General features: G+C 32.8%; 1 protein-coding gene and 1 long non-coding RNA gene across 2 annotated transcripts in view; both read left to right on the plus strand.

Annotated features, from left to right (window-relative positions):
• The first annotated feature begins 249 nt into the window (after positions 1–249).
• LOC137629183 (uncharacterized) lies at positions 250–3,348 on the plus strand. Its single transcript, XR_011041475.1, has 3 exons — positions 250–340; positions 2,363–2,557; positions 3,274–3,348. It is a non-coding gene; the product is annotated as an uncharacterized lncRNA (long non-coding RNA).
• Positions 3,349–4,608: 1,260 nt separating this feature from the next.
• Positions 4,609–18,399, plus strand: part of LOC137629360 (uncharacterized) — a 14,216-nt gene continuing 425 nt past the window's right edge. Inside the window, exons 1-6 of the mRNA XM_068360613.1 lie at positions 4,609–4,705; positions 5,203–5,289; positions 6,891–7,196; positions 10,361–10,516; positions 11,468–11,573; positions 15,960–16,049. Coding sequence (XP_068216714.1) covers positions 4,609–4,705; positions 5,203–5,289; positions 6,891–7,196; positions 10,361–10,516; positions 11,468–11,573; positions 15,960–16,049 — 842 coding nt within the window. The remainder of the gene's footprint in view (positions 4,706–5,202; positions 5,290–6,890; positions 7,197–10,360; positions 10,517–11,467; positions 11,574–15,959; positions 16,050–18,399) is intronic.

Consider the following 18,399-nt stretch of genomic DNA (forward strand, 5'->3'; position numbering starts at 1 on the left):
TCATAACTGATATATCTACAAAGCATTGAAAGAAGTCAGGACACCAATATTCCACATCAAGCGAAAATGAAGAAGACTATCGGACATGCCATTGACAAAAAAAAAAAAAAAAAAGCCATAAAAAAGTGAGACATACACCTGCCAAAGCTCACACTATCGTCAGTAAAAAAAAAACGACCATAATATCTTTGATTCTTTTCGTGTTTATAGCACTTTTATACGGCTGAATTCTCACAGAGGTTAATTCGTCAGATAGTTAGTTTACCTGACTCTGCCTTCGAGAGAGGCAGGACTTCCAGGTGAAGAATCTTCAATTGTGAAGATAAGGACGGAATTCCAGGTGAGGAAATTTCATTTGTAAAAGATAGGACGGAATTCCAGGTGAGGAATTTTCATTTGTATAGATAAGGACGGAATTCCAGGTGAGGAATATTTGTTTGTAAAGATAAGGCCTGAATTCCAGGTGAGGAACCTTCATTTGTATAGATAAGGACGGAATTCCAGGTGAGGAATTTTTATTTGTAGAGATAAGGACGGAATTCCAGGTGAGGAATTTTCATTTGTAAAAGATAAGGTCGGAATTCCAGATGAGGAATTTTCCTTTTAAAGATGAGGCCTGAATTCCAGGTGAGGAACCTTCATTTGTAAAAGATAAGGACGGAATTCCAGGTGAGAAATTTTCATTTGTAAAGATATATGTTATTTCTGAGTGGTTACTTTGCGTTTGTTTACAAATACAGCTACAGTTACGGACAAAGCCCAGAGCTCATCTTTCTGGGTGTGGGTTACCTTAGCATGGTGAAAGAGGTTTGTGTATCGCCGTGATCAGCGAGGCTAGACTAGTCAGGGACACCCATACTAAGTTAGTTTGTTTTGAGCGATCAGACTGAAGTCTCCCACCATCACCAATCCGCTCTGGCTAGCGTGAGGATGAAAACTGGCCAAAACCTAGACATGAATAAGGACATATCTGCAACCTTTGTCTGCTGTGGATTAGGAACGGCTGCCATTGTGTTGTTGTTGTTATTGTTGTTGTATATTTTATGATAGTATTGAGCATTGGAATTTCTTAATGTATTAAAAGCCGTATCACTAACCAAATTTTTTTATTTTTTTATTCTCAAGTCAAAGAATTATTAGTCTATGAATAGTTTGATGAAATCTAAAAAAAAAAAAAAAATCATTTAAAGGGCAATTGATCTTTGGTACTTTTCAAAATTTTCAGGAAAAACAAGTAATTCTCATGTGATGAATTTGGAACAAATTTAAAAACCCTCAAATACTCAATATGCATCTAGCAAAACTTGATAAAGATACTCAAACATTTTTTTAATTTCATTCATTATTCAGTATCTTAATGAATTGTAATCATGTATTTTTAACGAAAATTAATGTTGAAGAAAACTGGAGTTTTTCTTTTGGGTAATTGTTTACTTGTTACTTGTTTACTTGTTTTGGGTTTAAATCCAACCCTCCACTGAAGTCGAGTGAACTACTTCTCGGGCGGGTCCATATTAATCATCTAACGAAACATTTTCATTATAACTTTATACAATTCTTTGATTGTAGCATCTTCCAAATCATATGATCTTGTGAAAAGTAATGTCTTTAGTTTCTTCTTAAATTCAATTGCTCCCTTTACGTCCTTCATTTCAGTTGGCAGTTTATTATAATGTCTAGGCGCACAGTAGCTAAAAGCCCTTTCAGCAAATTTACTATTTGTTCTTGGTTCAGATAGCCTATGTTTGTCACTCATGTGTCTTGTGTTAACATTTGTTTCTAGTTCTAGTTTATTCAGGCATTCTTTTAGATATTTTGATTTACAACACCTCGCTTTCCATTTATTCCAAAATAATGCAATCCTGCAGTTCTCATCTTCTTGCACAGTAATTAGGTGGTTATTTAAATTATGGGAAAGCAAATAATTAGCAAGATATGTTGAGGAAGGGGGAAGGGGTTATAAAAAGAAAATAGCTCGGTTTCCTCACTAAACGACTTGGAACTGATACCGTTGACAACTAATATCTCTCTCTCTCTCTCTCTCTCTCTCTCTCTCTCTCTCTCTCTCTCTCTCTCTCTCTCTCTCTCTCTCTCCAATAATTACTTATGTTTGAACCAAACTATATTGTTTGAATTCATGAAATAACTAATTTATCTCTCTCTCTCTCTCTCTCTCTCTCTCTCTCTCTCTCTCTCTCTCTCTCTCTCTCTCTCTCTCTCTCCAATAATCACTTATGTTTGGACCAAACTTTATTGTTTGAATTCATCAAATAACTAATTTATCTCTCTCTCTCTCTCTCTCTCTCTCTCTCTCTCTCTCTCTCTCTCTCTCTCTCTCTCTCTCTCTCTCTCTCTCATATAGAGATGGATAGAATCCTGATATCCTTCCGGAGAAGGAAGTCGCGCCCGGCATGGTCTCAACTGACAGAAATCGCCGTGATGACAGTCCTCCTGCTGCCATCGACGTATTGCGCTCGAGAGCAGTTACTTTCAGCAAGTGAAATGGTCTTGCCCGAATCCCTAATTGGTTACCAGATTACAGACGCCTCTTCACATTGTGAGTTTTGCTCTTTGATGATTCTGTTCTGTATTTTTCATTTTCGTGATTACTGTTATGTTTGTTTGTTAAATGTATAAATTTGCATATATAAACCCGCACATACAGATATACATATATATATATATATATGTATATATATATCTATTTATATGTATCATATATATATATATATATATGTATATATATAATTATCTATATATATTATATATATGTATATATAAGCATGTATATTGTATTTTTATATATACATATACATATGTGTATATTCATAAACATATATATATATATATATATATATATATATATATATGTATGTATATACACATATATATATATATATATATATATATATATATATATATATATATATATATATATATTATATATACATATATGTGTGTGTGTGTTTGTGTGTGTGTGCGTGTATATTTACATATATAAACATACATATAGTATAAATATATATAAACTTTAAAAGTATATATATATATATATATATATATATATATATATATATATATATATATATATATATATATATATATATATATATAATGTATATATATATACATACATACATACATACATATATGGTAACTGACAATGCCTGATTATTAAGACTGACATCATCAATTTCACGAACTTTCTACGATATTTGATCGTTCTAATTATTGCTTTATTTGCTTGCATTCAATCCGGACCGATGGAGTCAGGTGCCTGCAGAGTGATGTGCATGACAAACGCTTCTTGCAGTGGAATCACGATTCAGGATAATGGAGGTAAAGTGATTTATAGTTATTCTTTGAAGAACATCTTAGTGGATTTTGTTGTCAAAATTATAAAGTAACTTGTAATTATATTCTTTGAAGAAAAAACAAGGGAAATTTATGTCAAAATGTAAAGTAACTTATAGTTGTATCACTCTGTGGAAAATCTAAGTGAATTTGGTTGTAAAAATATAAAGTAACTTGTAATTATACCATTCTTTGGAGAAAATCTAAGTGAATCTTTTTGTCAAAATGTAAAGTAACTTATAGTTGTATCACTCTGTGGAAAATCTAAGTGAATTTGGTTGTTAAAAATGTAAAGTAACTTGTAATTATATTATTCTTTGTAGAGAAGCTAAGAGAATTTTGTAAAAATTATAAAGCAACTTATAATTATATTATTCTTTGTAGAAAAGCTAAGAGAATTTTGTAAAAATTATAAAGCAACTTATAATTATATTATTCTTTGTAGAAAAGTTAAGCGAATTTTGTTGTAAAAATATAAAGTAACTTATAATTATATTATTCTTTGTAGAAAAGCTAAGCGAATTTTGTTGTCAAAATTATAAAGTAACTTGTAATTATACCATTCTTTGGAGAAAATCTAAGTGAATCTTTTTGTCAAAATGTAAAGTAACTTATAGTTGTATCACTCTGTAGAAAATGTAAGTGAATTTTGTTGTAAAAATTATAAAGCAACTTATAATTATATTATTCTTTGTAGAAAAGCTAAGCGAATTTTGTTGTAAAAATGTAAAGTAACTTGTAATTATATTATTCTTTGTAGAAAATCTAAGTATATTTTGTTGTAAAAATGTAAAGTAACTTGTAATTATATTAGTTTTTGAAGAAAATCTGAGTGAAATATTTTCCGTTATTTGTTTTATCATTAGCATTGGTTCTTAGATCTTAAGACTGTAGATACTTGACAATCATCAGCATAGTTTAGATTAGGGGGATGAGTCTGGGACAGCGCTGCTAAGCTACAACCCTAGTTGGAAAAGCAGGATGCTATAAGCCCAAGGGCTCGAACAGGTAAATATAGCCCAGTGAGAAAAGGAAATAAGGAAAAACTAAAAACTACAAGAGGTTTAAGAACAATAACAACATTGAAATAAATATTTCATAGATAAACTATAAAAACTAGAAAATAACAAGAGGAATAGAAACAAGATAGAATAGTGCGATCGAGTGTAACCTCAAGCTTCTGGCTGGGCAAGTATTCGAACCTATGCTTTGAGCGGTAACAATGCCTGCAGAGACGACTTTACCAATCGAGCTATGAAGAGAGATATAAGTTCAGTACAAGTCCACTGTTCATATACCTGTCAAATTCAGGAATCTGTTCTTAGACTTGAATTCAACCCATCATACGCCAGCAACCCGCCATAGCCTTTTCAAACTTTAGCCCCTCCCCCTTCACCCGAAAAAATGCGCCTACGCCCCTAAAGATATGCTATCTTAATTGTTAATTACTTCTCCTGTCGTTTATTCATTTCCCTTTTCTTTTCCTCACTGGTCTATTTTTCCCTGTTGGAGCCCTTGGGCTTATAGAATCCTTCTTTTCCAACTAGGGTTGTAGCTCAGATAATAATAATAATAATAATAATAATAATAATAATAATAATAATGTGATTTGTAACGAGATCTTATGAGGAATCTTAATTGATTTGCAGTTGTTGTATGTCCATTACTTCACATACAGTTTATTTATTTCCTTATTTCCTTTCCTCACTGGTCTATTTTTTTCCTGCTGAAGCCTTTCGGATTATAGCATCCTGCTTTTCCAACTAGGGTTGTAGCTCAAATAACAATAATAATAATAATAATGATAATAAAAATAATAGTAATAATAATCCCTCCTCCTTCTTCCAGGTCAGCTGACTTGTTCCTTTAGCTACGAAGAAGTTGCCAGTGAAGATCTGGTTGAGCAATCCGGTGCTTTCACATGGCTTTTTGAAGGTACATTAATTTTCTGTTTTTACTTTAGATACGAGTCAATAACACTCCCCAAACACAGTAAATGAAAATGAATATTTCAATTTACAAAGGGCTTTAATCTTGCTATACCTAATCCCTTTGTGCAATTTGTTTTATTTAAGGATTTTTTTTTTTTTTTCTTTTTTTTTTTTTTTTTTTTTGAGATGCAACTCGAGATTGAAAAAAAAGAATTATTTTCTAGACATGCCTTCCCCACCACACACAAAAACAATATTCCAATTTAAATTTAACTATAATACTGTTATTTCTAAACCGTTTGTGTAATATGCTTTATCTAAGGAATTTTTCCTTGTTTTTTGAGATGCAATTCGGGATTGAAGAATTTTTTTTTTTTTTTTTTTTTTTTTTTAGACGGCTTCCCCACCACACACACAAAAACAAAATTCCAATTCAAAATTAAATATAATTCTGTTATTCCCAAACCGTTTGTGCAAAATGCTTCATCACATGAATGTTCTTATTCATTTTCAATACAATTCGATATTGAATAAAAAAATAATTTATGATTAACTTCCTCCTGAAAATGGGAGGATATATATATATATATATATATATATATATATATATATATATATATATATATATATATATATATGTGTGTGTGTATATATATAGATAGATAGATAGATAGATATATATATATATATCACATATATATGTATATATATACATAAATTATATATATATACATACATTATATATATACATATATTATATATTTATATATTATATATATGATATATATATATATGATATATATATAATATATATATATATATATATATATATATATATATATATATAAATATATATATATATATATATATATATATATATATATACATATATATATATATATATATATATATATATATATATATATATATATATATATATACATATATATGTAATATATATCTATATATTTTATATATATATAAATATATAATTATATATATATACATAAACTATATATATACATATATATATATTATATATATATACATATATATATACATATATTATATATATATACATAAACTATATATATACATATATATATATATTATATATATATACATATATATATACATATATTATATATATATATATATTATATATATATGATATATATATCACACACACACACACACACACATATATATATATATATATATATATATATATATATATATATATATATATATATATATATATATATATATATATACATATTCCTCATTACCAATAACAGGGCTGTACCTAATTCAAAAGGTTTTTCATATGCGGTTATATTTAAAATCTTATTTCATAGTTTTCAAAAAATGAATGAAATCCGGAACACATTCATTGATTTATTGTTTTTTTTTACTCTTACCTTTTACAACATCTACAACTGCTCCAATAACCATTGCAACCATCTACAACATCTACAACTGCTCCAACAACCATTGCAATCACCCAACCATCTACAACATCTACAACTGCTCTAACAACCATTGCAACCACCCAACCATCTACAACATCTACAACTGCTCTAACAACCATTGCAACCACCCCAGCTACAACAGCTCCCACTACAACTTCATTTACTGCAACTTCGACGGCTACAACTTCCACTTCCAATTCAGCTTCAACAGCTACAATTCCCACTTCAACTTCAACAACTACAACCCCTACGTCAACTTCAACGGCTACAACTCCCACTTCAACTTCAACAACTACAACTCCCACTTCCACTTCAACGACTACAACCCCTACGTCAACTTCAACGACTACAAGTCCCACTTCAACTTCAACAACTACAACTCCCACTTCCACTTCAACTACTACTACTACTCCAACCACAACTACAACTCCCATGAAAGGTAAATATTTATCTTATTCCCTATTAACATCTTCGTGACAATTGATTCTACCGTAGTCGTGATGCATCCATCACGAGACAATAACAACAGTATTGATAAAAATGATAAGGAAAATGCTGGAAATAACAACGAGAGAGAGAGAGAGAGAGACTCAGGAGCCTTAGGTGTTCATTCGGTCTGCCAAACGCCTATCACTCTTACTTAATCAGGTGTAAAGATAAAAAGAGAGAGAGAGAGAGAGAGAGAGAGAGAGAGAGAGAGAGAGAGAGAGAGAGAGCCTTAGGTGTTGATTCTGTCTGCCAAACACGCTTATCACTCTTACTTAATTAGGTGTAAAGAGAGAGAGAGAGAGAGAGAGAGAGAGAGAGAGAGAGAGAGAGAGAGAGAGAGAGAGAGAGAGCCTTAGGTGTTGATTCTGTCTGCCAAACACGCTTATCACTCTTACTTAATTAGGTGTAAGAGAGAGAGAGAGAGAGAGAGAGAGAGAGAGAGAGAGAGAGAGAGAGAGAGAGAGAGAGAGAGCCTTAGGTGTTGATTCTGTCTGCCAAACACGCTTATCACTCTTACTTAATTAGGTGTAAAGAGAGAGAGAGAGAGAGAGAGAGAGAGAGAGAGAGAGAGAGAGAGAGAGAGAGAGAGAGAGAGAGAGAGAGAGAGAGAGATGATTCACAATAACATGTATCAATATTGAAAAATATCCAAAAATTATTTTTGTTTTATACAATTTTTTTTTATATTTTTGAGATTTAAATGCATAAAATTTGGAGTTTTAAGAAGCCTGATTTTTACCTCTTAAATTGGAAAAAAGGATTTTTTTTTTTCCACCTCTGAGCAATCAGGTTTAGATTTTAGATCCTTTTAGTATAGTTACTGTTATTCCGTTCTGAGTGGAGATACCTTAACGTGGTGAAAGGGTTTGCGTTTTGCCGTGATTTACAAAGCTGTACTAAGCAGGCACCCCCCCCATACTAGGTTGGTTTGATGTAAACGATTAGACTTAAGTCTCCCACCATCGCCATTCCCCTGTGGCCAGCGTGGTGAGAAAAATGTTCAAACCCCAGACATGACTAAGGACATGTCTGAGGCCTTTGTCCTGCAGTGGACTACAAAATGATCTTCATAATCGTGTAGTTGAATCAGTAGAACTTCAAAAGTTCAAAGTTGCAGCAAATGTTTTTATGTTGAACAGGATGACATAAGTCTTTTTATAGTTTAAGTATGACATATCTGTTTTGATGTTGATACTGTTTTCAGAATGATTTATTGTTAATTTGTTCTCATCATTTATTCATTTTCTTATTTCTTTTCCTCACTGGGCTATTTTTCGCAGTTGGAGCCCTTGGGCTTATAGCATCTTGCTTTTCCAACTAGGGTTGTAACTTGGCTAGTAATAATAATAATAATTTGTTGTTGATGTTGTTACTGTATAGCCCTATTTGTACCTTCAATCAAGGCACCAATGTTTGACCTTGCTACCTTGTTTGGGAAAGATAAAAACACTAAAATTTGGACCACAAATCCTATGATAAACTTCTTTCATCTCTGCAGAACTATTGTTTTCATAGAATCACCCATTGAGCTCAAAAGTCTTACCATTCATGCAAATCCCAGAGTTAATAATTACCCATTGTTAAACTTTCGCTCGTTAGTTCCTTTGTTCGCTGCAACCTCTCCATCTCTTTGAGCTAAAAATGGGAGGTTTGGGGGAGCCGAGTCATCAACAGCCATTACATGGTCCTCCTTGGGTGGACACTGATCACGTGCATATATGGTCAGTCTCTAGGGCGTTGCCCTGCTTGATAGGGTGGTGTCAGTATCCCTTGCCTTCTGCATTCATGGGCCGTCTTTAAACTTTTAAAACTTACCCCCAAGCTACCATTAATTTGTCCTGCTTGATAGGGCAATGTCACTGTTCCTTGCCTCTGCCATTCATAAGTGACCTTTAAACTTGGAACTGACCCAGTTGAAATTGTGATTTTAGTACTTACTGTTGTAATTCGACAAACGATTTGCGGTACAAATACCGGTCAAACACAGTAAGTACTCCATCCATCCATATACCAAGGCACTTTCCCCAATTTTGGGGGGTAGCCGACATCAACAAATGAAACAAAACAAAAAGGGGACCTCTACTCTCTACGTTCCTCCCAGCCTACCCCCAATTTTGGGGGGTAGCCGACATCAACAAATGAAATAAAAACAAAAAGGGGACCTCTACTCTCTACGTTCCTCCCAGCCTACCCCCAATTTTGGGGGGTAGCCGACATCAACAAATGAAACAAAAACAAAAAGGGGACCTCTACTCTCTACGTTCCTCCCAGCCTACCAGCTGAACTCGGTTGAGTCCCTCCTCAGGCTGGGAGGAACGTAGAGAGTAGAGGTCCCCTTTTTGTTTTTGTTTCATTTGTTGATGTCGGCTACCCCCCAAAATTGGGGGTAGGCTGGGAGGAACGTAGAGAGTAGAGGTCCCCTTTTTGTTTTTGTTTCATTTGTTGATGTCGGCTACCCCCCAAAATTGGGGGAAGTGCCTTGGTATATGATTGGATGGAGTACTTATTGTGTTTGACCGGTATTTGTACCTCAAATCGTTTGTCGAATTACAACCTTCATGTCTGTTTTTTTTTTTTTTTTTTGTAATTTATTTATGAAAGATCTTTTTCAGTGTTGTTACTGCTCTTAAACTATGTTATTTTAATTGTTAATATTTATTCTTGTAGTTGATGTATTTCCTCCTTTTCTTCCCTCACTGGGCTATTTTCCTTTTTGGAGCCCTTGAGTTTATAGCATCCTGCTTTTTCATCGAGGGTTGTAGCTTAGTTAGTAGTAGTAGTAGTAATAATAATAATAATAATAATAATAATAATAATAATAATAATAATAATAATAATAATAATGATAATAATAATAGTACAGTATTAAAATAATAATAATGATAATTATTATTATTATTATTATTATTATTATTATTATTATTATTATTATTATTATTATTATTATTATTATTATCATCATAACTACCATTAAAATCTGTGCTATCAACCCTAATTGGAGAAGCAGGATGCTATAAGCCCAATGGCTTCAACAGGGAAAAATAATAATAATAGCCTTCATTATCAAGTGAGTATTTTTGCATGTGATTAACTTTGCTCTGTTCTTCCCTTTAGCGTGTCCAACAAACTTCGAAATGTTTGAAGATTCCTGTTACTACGTTTATTGTGGTTACCAGAAGAGGTCTTGGCATCAGGCCCGAGGCGAATGTACTGGTTTAGGCGGAGAACTTGTGAAGATCACAAGTTCTGCCGAGAATGATTTCGTCGCAGGTAAGAACCACGAGTAATCTCTATATCTCTATTTCTCTTTCTCTTTATTTGCAGTTCCAATTATATATATATATATATATATATATATATATATATATATATATATATATATATATATATATATATATATATATACCATACATACATATACCAAGGCACTTCCCCTAATTTTGGGGGGTAGCCCACATCAACAATTGAAACAAAACTAAAAGGGGACCTCTACTCTCTACGTTCCTCCCAGCCTGTATATAATCCTGCGAGACGTCATATATATATATATATATATATATATATATATATATATATATATATATATATATATATATATATATAGTGGATATACGTACTAAGGACAGACAATAAGTGTTTCCCCAGGACACAAGACCGAAATGAAAAGAAAGATAAACATGGGATGGGTAGGTATTTGTTTACAAGAGCACGGAAACCATTTACTCCAAAATTATGCTTTCCTACAGCTCTCCTCTGTTTGTACAGTAATTAGGAGGCTCTTTAAATGTTGGGAAAGCAAGATATAACAAGATATGTTGCGCCAGGAGGGGGGGGGAGGGGGGGAGGGCGGGAGGGGGAGGGGTTGGTTGAGGAGGTACTAAGCGACCTGGAACCACATCGTCAACAGAGTCAATCAAAGAGAAGTTCGTGACGTCAGCGCACATTTGGTATATATTCAAAATATATCTTAAATAGATTACTCAAAATTGTTACTATTTGCGAATTATATATTTCATTTGGTAAATACTTGTCAATAAATCTTATTCTTTTTAAAGAAGCTTCATGAGAATGAGTATTTTTACAGCATATGACTGTTTTCCCTGTTGGAGACCCTGGGTTTATAGCACCCTGCTTTTCCAACTAGGGTTAGCTTAGCAAGTAATAATAATAATCCTTTATGCTAACTTTGTCTAAATCATGAACTTGTTCTCATTTCCACAGGTAAAATTTCATCCTCTTCACACTGGATTGGATTAAATGACGTTAATTATGAAGGCACTTTTCAATGGTCTGTGGATGACAGCGATTTGGGAAGCGGTTATTCAAGGTAACTATTTTACATATTCTATGTAGATTTATAAGATTGAACATATTTGAAATAAAACAGAAATGAGAGACGTATCCAAAATTTTACTTAATCTCCCTTATATAATGAGGAGTAAGTGCCTGACTATATATATATATATATATATATATATATATATATATATATATATATATATATATATATATATATATATATATATATATATATATATGTGTGTGTGTGTGTGTATGTATATATACATATATACATATATGTTTATATATATATATATACATATATATATATATATATATGTATGTATATATATATGTTTACATATATATACACACATATACATACATATATATATATATATATATATATATATATATATATATATATAGATATAGATATATCATATACATATATATATATATATATATATATATATATATATATATATATGTGTATATATATGTATATATATACATATACATATATCTATACATATATATATGTGTGTATATATATATGTATATATTTACACACACACACATATATATATATATATATATATATATATATATATATATATATATATATATGTATGTATATATATATATATATATATATATATATATATATATATATATATATATATATATATATACAGTATATCCGGTCACGTTCAGGGAATATTCATGTCCTGGCGAGAGTGGTTGTAGCTAAGAGAGGCGGAGAGGGTGTCTGGGAAGTGTTGAAACCGTGTATGTGTGCGCATGTGTGTATGCGCATATTCATCTAAATATACAAAGATATCTTTAAAAGGAAAGCCAGCATCATTCGCACCTATCTCTCCTCCATATTACCTTCTTAGTAAAAGTATAATTTGCATGGGGGCATTCGTAAAGTTTGATTTACCTTATTATAGTCAATTTCTTTTAGCGATGCAGATTTGCACCGACTCGCAGCGGTGCCCTTTTAGCTCGGAAAAGTTTCCTGATCACTGATTGGTTGGACTTTACTTTTACTTTTACTTTTACTTTTACTTTTACGGGTTTATTTCTCGCCCTCCATCAAACACTAAAGGTCTGTTCAGGCGGGCCTTGGTGTGTGAAAAAATAATTCCTTTCCAGTTAATATTGTGCTCTGTATCGTTATCAGTTATTTCGCTAGCATTTGTATTCAGGCTTAATAGTTTTCAGGTCACTATTATAACACTTTCTAAAAAGATAAGTCTTCAGGTTTTTCTTGAAAGCTGCCACATTATTGCTATTCTTGACATCGAGTGGAAGGTCGTTAAAGAGTCTCGGTGCCGCATAACTGAACGTTCTTCCTCCTATTGCATGATTCACACTAATTTCGAATAGTCTATGTGGGTCATCTGCATGTCTAACTCTTACAGCGGCACTGGTAGCTTCAGGGTAGAGGACCAGGCAATCACGAAGATATTTAGGCTTATCACTTGTAAGTGCTTTGTGAGTCAACAAGCAAATTTTAAATTCAATTCTAGCCTTAACAGGTAACCAATGTAGATCGATCAGTGCAGGAGTTATTCTCTCCCGAAATTTAATGCCTTTTATCAGTCTAGCCGCCCGGTTTTGCACATTTTGAAGCTTTCTTAGTAGTGTATTGGGCAATTTGTAGTACAGAGAATTGCAATAATCAAGCCTTGATATTACATGACTCATCACTAAAATTTTTGTACTGCCCTCTGTTAAATATTTTCTAATAAATGCTATGTTTCTCAGGTGATAGTTACACACTTTTACTGTGTTCACAATTTGGTCCTTCATTGACAAATTACAGTCTATCAGTACACCCAAATTTTTCACAACAGGCACAATCCCAACATCAGCATCACCAATTTTTATACTTTGAATTAACTAGTAATTCTTCAAAGCCACCTTTGTGCCAAAGAACATACATTCTGTTTTATCATCGTTTAATTTGAGCTTTTTCCTCTGCATCCATGTTTTTATTTCAGTCATTATCTCATCAATTTTCTTCTCTGTATCTTGTGTTGTTGAAATTGAGAGGTAAAACTGAGTATCATCTGCATATAGTTTAAAACCCACTTTTTGTTTTTTCAAGATGTGTGATAGCTCGATAGTATATATGTTAAACAAGATAGGGCCCAGGACACTACCCTGTGGTACACCCTTCATAAGAATTCTCTCATTGGATCGGTTTCCAGAAACTTCTACAATAGTCTTCCTGTTCACTAAGTAACTTCGCAAAAATTTCAGTGCTTCCTGAGTCACTCCAATAGACTCCAAGTCGTCAAGTAAGTACTCGTGCACAACAGTGTCAAAAGCAGCACTAAGATCTAATATAATTAAAATTCCACACTTTCCCGCATCAAGAAGACCTATCATATCATTCATTATTGAGCACAAAGTAGTTTCTGTAGAATGATTAGCTCTGTAGGCCGATTGATTTTCCGGGAATACCTCTAACTCGTCAATATGCGCCCATAATTGCTCACTTATGACTTTTTCAATAAGCTTTGGCATGTAGGATAAATTTGAAATGGGCCTATGTGAATTTAGCTCGTTTACATCACCTTTCCCTTTTTAAATTGGTTTGATCAACGCAGTTTTTTCACAGCTAGGAAAACAGGATTGTGATATACTTAGGTTAATTATGTTCAGGTAAATATTATATACGACTTGTTTGTTTGGAGCTTCACTTATTGAACTGTTTGGGAAAGGGTCGTTTCCACAATATGTATTCTTCATCTCTCTCATAACCTTTAACAAGTCGCACATATTTATTTCCTTAAATTTTATTAACTTCTTTCCCTCCTTCACTGGCATACCTGACTGTCCTTCCAAGTGATTTTGGGGGAAGCCTCTATAGATTTTATCAATTTTTTCACTAAAGAATATAGCAAAACTCTCTGCACAAACATTGTCAGGCAAGACATATTTTTTCTTTAATCCCATCAAATCATCAAGGTTTTTGTGAAAGTCCTTCATGTTATTGGTTTTTTTACATTCGCAGTTGTAGAATTTTCTTTTTGTTTTTTCTAACAGGATGTTATAGTCATTTCTGGCCTTGTTATATAGATTTCTGGCTTGTAGGGATTTGGCTCTTTTCCATCTACCTTCCATCTTACGTCTGTGTCTTTTTGCCTTTAATAGCTCACTATTATACCATCTAACATTTTCGCGTACCACTATTTGTTTGTTCTTTATGGGACACATGGTATCGTACATTTTTCCAAAATTGTCGTTGTATTTCTTGGTATAGCACCCAACACATTCTATGTCTACCATATGTTCACATTGTGTGTTCACACAAGACATTTGCGCTACACTAGCTTCAATAAAATTCTCAGCATCAAAATTTTCCCGTTCCCTATATGTGATCCATTTTTTCAATACTCTGGTACAATTTATATTAACATTAAAGGTGATGAGTTTATGTGTTTTTGAGATCTCAAAGTCTGGTTCCACTTCAAGGTTTTTTATTAGGTCTGAGTCTTTTCCACATATGACCAAGTCGAGTGTATGACCACCTACTGACGTTGATACCAAAACACTGTTTATTAAATTAAACATCTCAAATACTTCCTTGAGTTCTTTAGCCTTATTATCATTTTCATCATCTACCCAACAGTTGAAGTCTCCACCAATTAATGTATTTTTAATATCGTCCACCACACCCACAAGAATACTAAATTCTTCAATGAATTTAGTCATATTACTCGCTGGTGGTCTATATAATGATATTATATTCAATACCTTATTGTTTCTTGTCAGTTTTAAACAGATATATTCAAACGTTTCAAATACTATTTCATTCATGATAGAAACCCTAGAGAAACTTTTCGACACAAAGACACCCAAAGACACAAAGACGAGATAATTCTAACCAATCAGCGATCAGGAAAATTTTCCGAGCTAAAAGGGCACCGCTGTGAGTCGGTGCAAATCTGCCTCGATAAAAGAAATGGACTATAGTATATTTTGCATCATCATCATCATCATCTCCTACGCCTAGTGACGCAAAGGGCCTCGGTTAGATTTCGCCAGTCGTCTCTATCTTAGAGCTTTTAATTCAATACTTCTCCATTCATCATCTCCTCCTTCGCACTTCATAGTCCTCAGTCATTCGTGTGAAGAGCATGCCCAAACCATCTCCATCTACCCCTCTTCATGATCTCAGTATATTTTTACCTCGTTAGAATTCCATTTACTCAGAACTATTACCGAATAATGAAATCTCAATTAACAGTCAAAGAGAGAGAGAGAGAGAGAGAGAGAGAGAGAGAGAGAGAGAGAGAGAGAGAGAGAGAGAGAGAGAGAGAGATAATTGCTTGTATCTTTAACACCATCGATATTTTTCTGTATTATTGAATATTTAGTTTGTTCTACTCTAGGAATTTTTTATTATTTCTAGATGGGGTTCTGGCATGCTCTATTCCTCCTACGACTGCGTTAAGATGATTGATGGCAGATGGTATGGTGATAATTGTAACGATGATAAATGGTAAGTATATTATTATTATTATTATTATTATTATTATTATTATTATCATTATTATTATTATTATTATTATTATTATTATTATTAGTATTAGTATTATTATTATTATTTTCTTTCTTTCCTCTATCACAGTTTTTTTTAACTGGGTAGTATTTATAGTGTAGGGTTCTGGGTTGCATCCTGCCCCCTTAGGAGTCCATCACTTTTCTTATTATGTGCGCCGTTTCTATTATTATTATTATTATTATTATTATTATTATTATTATTATTATTATTATTATTATTATTATTATTATTATTATTATTATTAAAAATAATAGCTGCCTAAGTTGCATTGATCTTTTACTCGGTCTTCTCAATTAACCTTGTTATCTTCTTTTCAGAATTACAGCATACAGCCAGTAATTTTGCAAAAGTCATCCTTCATGGTGGGTAGTCAAGTTCAGGAGGAATTGGTGAATCAAGGTTTTTAACGTAAAGTTTACAAGTCAGGTAATAGAGTACAGTAAACAAGCTACGCGTTTCGGGAGTGTCGTCTCCCTTCCTCAGGCTGGAATAGAGTGGTTCATACCTAGCTACGTCAATAAATAGGGTAATTGTAGCGGAAAGGTGGGGAGTTACACTGGCCACCTCAGGCGTCGTTGGCAGAATGAATAGTAACGTGGATAGGGTGGCGAATTTTACCTGACTTGTAAATTTTAAATTAGAACCTAGATTCGCCAATTACTCCTGAATTTGACTACCCACCATGAAAGAGGAGTTTTGCCCAATTACTGGCTGTATGCAGTAATCCTGGAAAGGAGATAATAAGAGCCATTGAGAAGACAGAGTGCAAGATCAAGGCAACTAAGGCAGCCATTATTCTTAGCAAATCTTTCCTGAAGGAGGGTCTAAATCCCAATTATTATTATCATTATTATTATTATTATTATTATTATTATTATTATTATTATTATTATTATTATTATTATTAGCTAAGCTACACACATAGTTTTAAAATCAGAAGGCTATAAGCCGTAGGGCTCCAACATAGAAAATAGCCCAGTGAGGAAAGGAAATAAGGAAACAGGTAGAATAGGGTGCCTGTACGTACCCTCAACCAAGGGAACTCTAACCCAGGACAGTGGAGGCTCCCGAGACAGAGGCTATGGCACTACCCAAGACTAGAGAATAATGATTTGATTTTGGAGTGTCCTTCCCATGGGAGATCTGCTTGCCATAGCTAAAGAATCACTTCTACCCACTGAACAATTACAGCGTAGCAGTTAACTCCTTTTGTGAAGAAGAATTTTTCTTTTATTTTAGTGTTGTCAGGTCCATGAGGAAATGGGAGGTGTTTAGAATAGACCAAAATATTCCTTTCACCAGTCATCTCTATCTTGAGCTTTTAATTCAATACTCCTCCATTCACCATCTCCTACTTCACGCTTCATAGTCCTCAGTCATGTATGCGTGGGTCTTCCAACTCTTCTAGGGCCTTGGGGAGCCCAGCTGAACCTTTAGTGAACTAATCTCTCTTGGGGAGTGCGAAGAGCATGCCCAAACCGTCTCCACCTACCTTAGGCAAAGGAAAATGATCCATAACCAGAGAGGGGTCCAATAGCAAGGATAGTCTACTTCCTTTATCCTGTTCAGGTCTAAGATCTAAAGACGAATTCGCGAAACCTTTTTGGTATTAAGTTCTTAGATCCTTACAATTGGATATTGATATATGACATTTATTTTTGATTAAATTATTACTTATATACTTTTACACAAGACCAATTCTTTGAGGTTTCCTTTTCCAAATAATTTTTATCCTCTTACCTAAAGCTTCAAATCTTTAGAATAAACAATGTTTTACAGTTATCAAGCTTTAAACATTGTTTATGTAACCATAAAATTAAGAGGTTTCCTTTTCCAAATAATTTTTATCCTCTTACCTAAAGCTTCAAATCTTTAGAATAAACAATGTTTTACAGTTATCAAGCTTCGAACATTGCTTATGTAACCATAAAATCAAGACGTTTCCTTTTTCAAATAATTTTTATCCTCTTACCTAAACCTTCAAATCTTTAGAATAAACAATGTTTTACAGTTATCAAGCTTTAAACATTGTTTATGTAACCATAAAATCAAGACGTTTCCTTTTTCAAATAACTTTTATCCTCTTACCTAAAGCTTCAAATCTTTAGAATAAACAATGTTTTACAGTTATCAAGCTTCAAACATTGCTTATGTAACCATAAAAATAAGACGTTTCCTTTTTCAAATAATTTTTATCCTCTTACCTAAACCTTCAAATATTTAGAATAAACAATGTTTTACATTTATCAAGCTTCGAACATTGCTTATGTAACCATAAAATTAAGAC

Source organism: Palaemon carinicauda, chromosome 37, assembly GCF_036898095.1.
Source record: "Palaemon carinicauda isolate YSFRI2023 chromosome 37, ASM3689809v2, whole genome shotgun sequence".
In the NCBI taxonomy this organism is placed as follows: domain Eukaryota; kingdom Metazoa; phylum Arthropoda; class Malacostraca; order Decapoda; family Palaemonidae; genus Palaemon; species Palaemon carinicauda.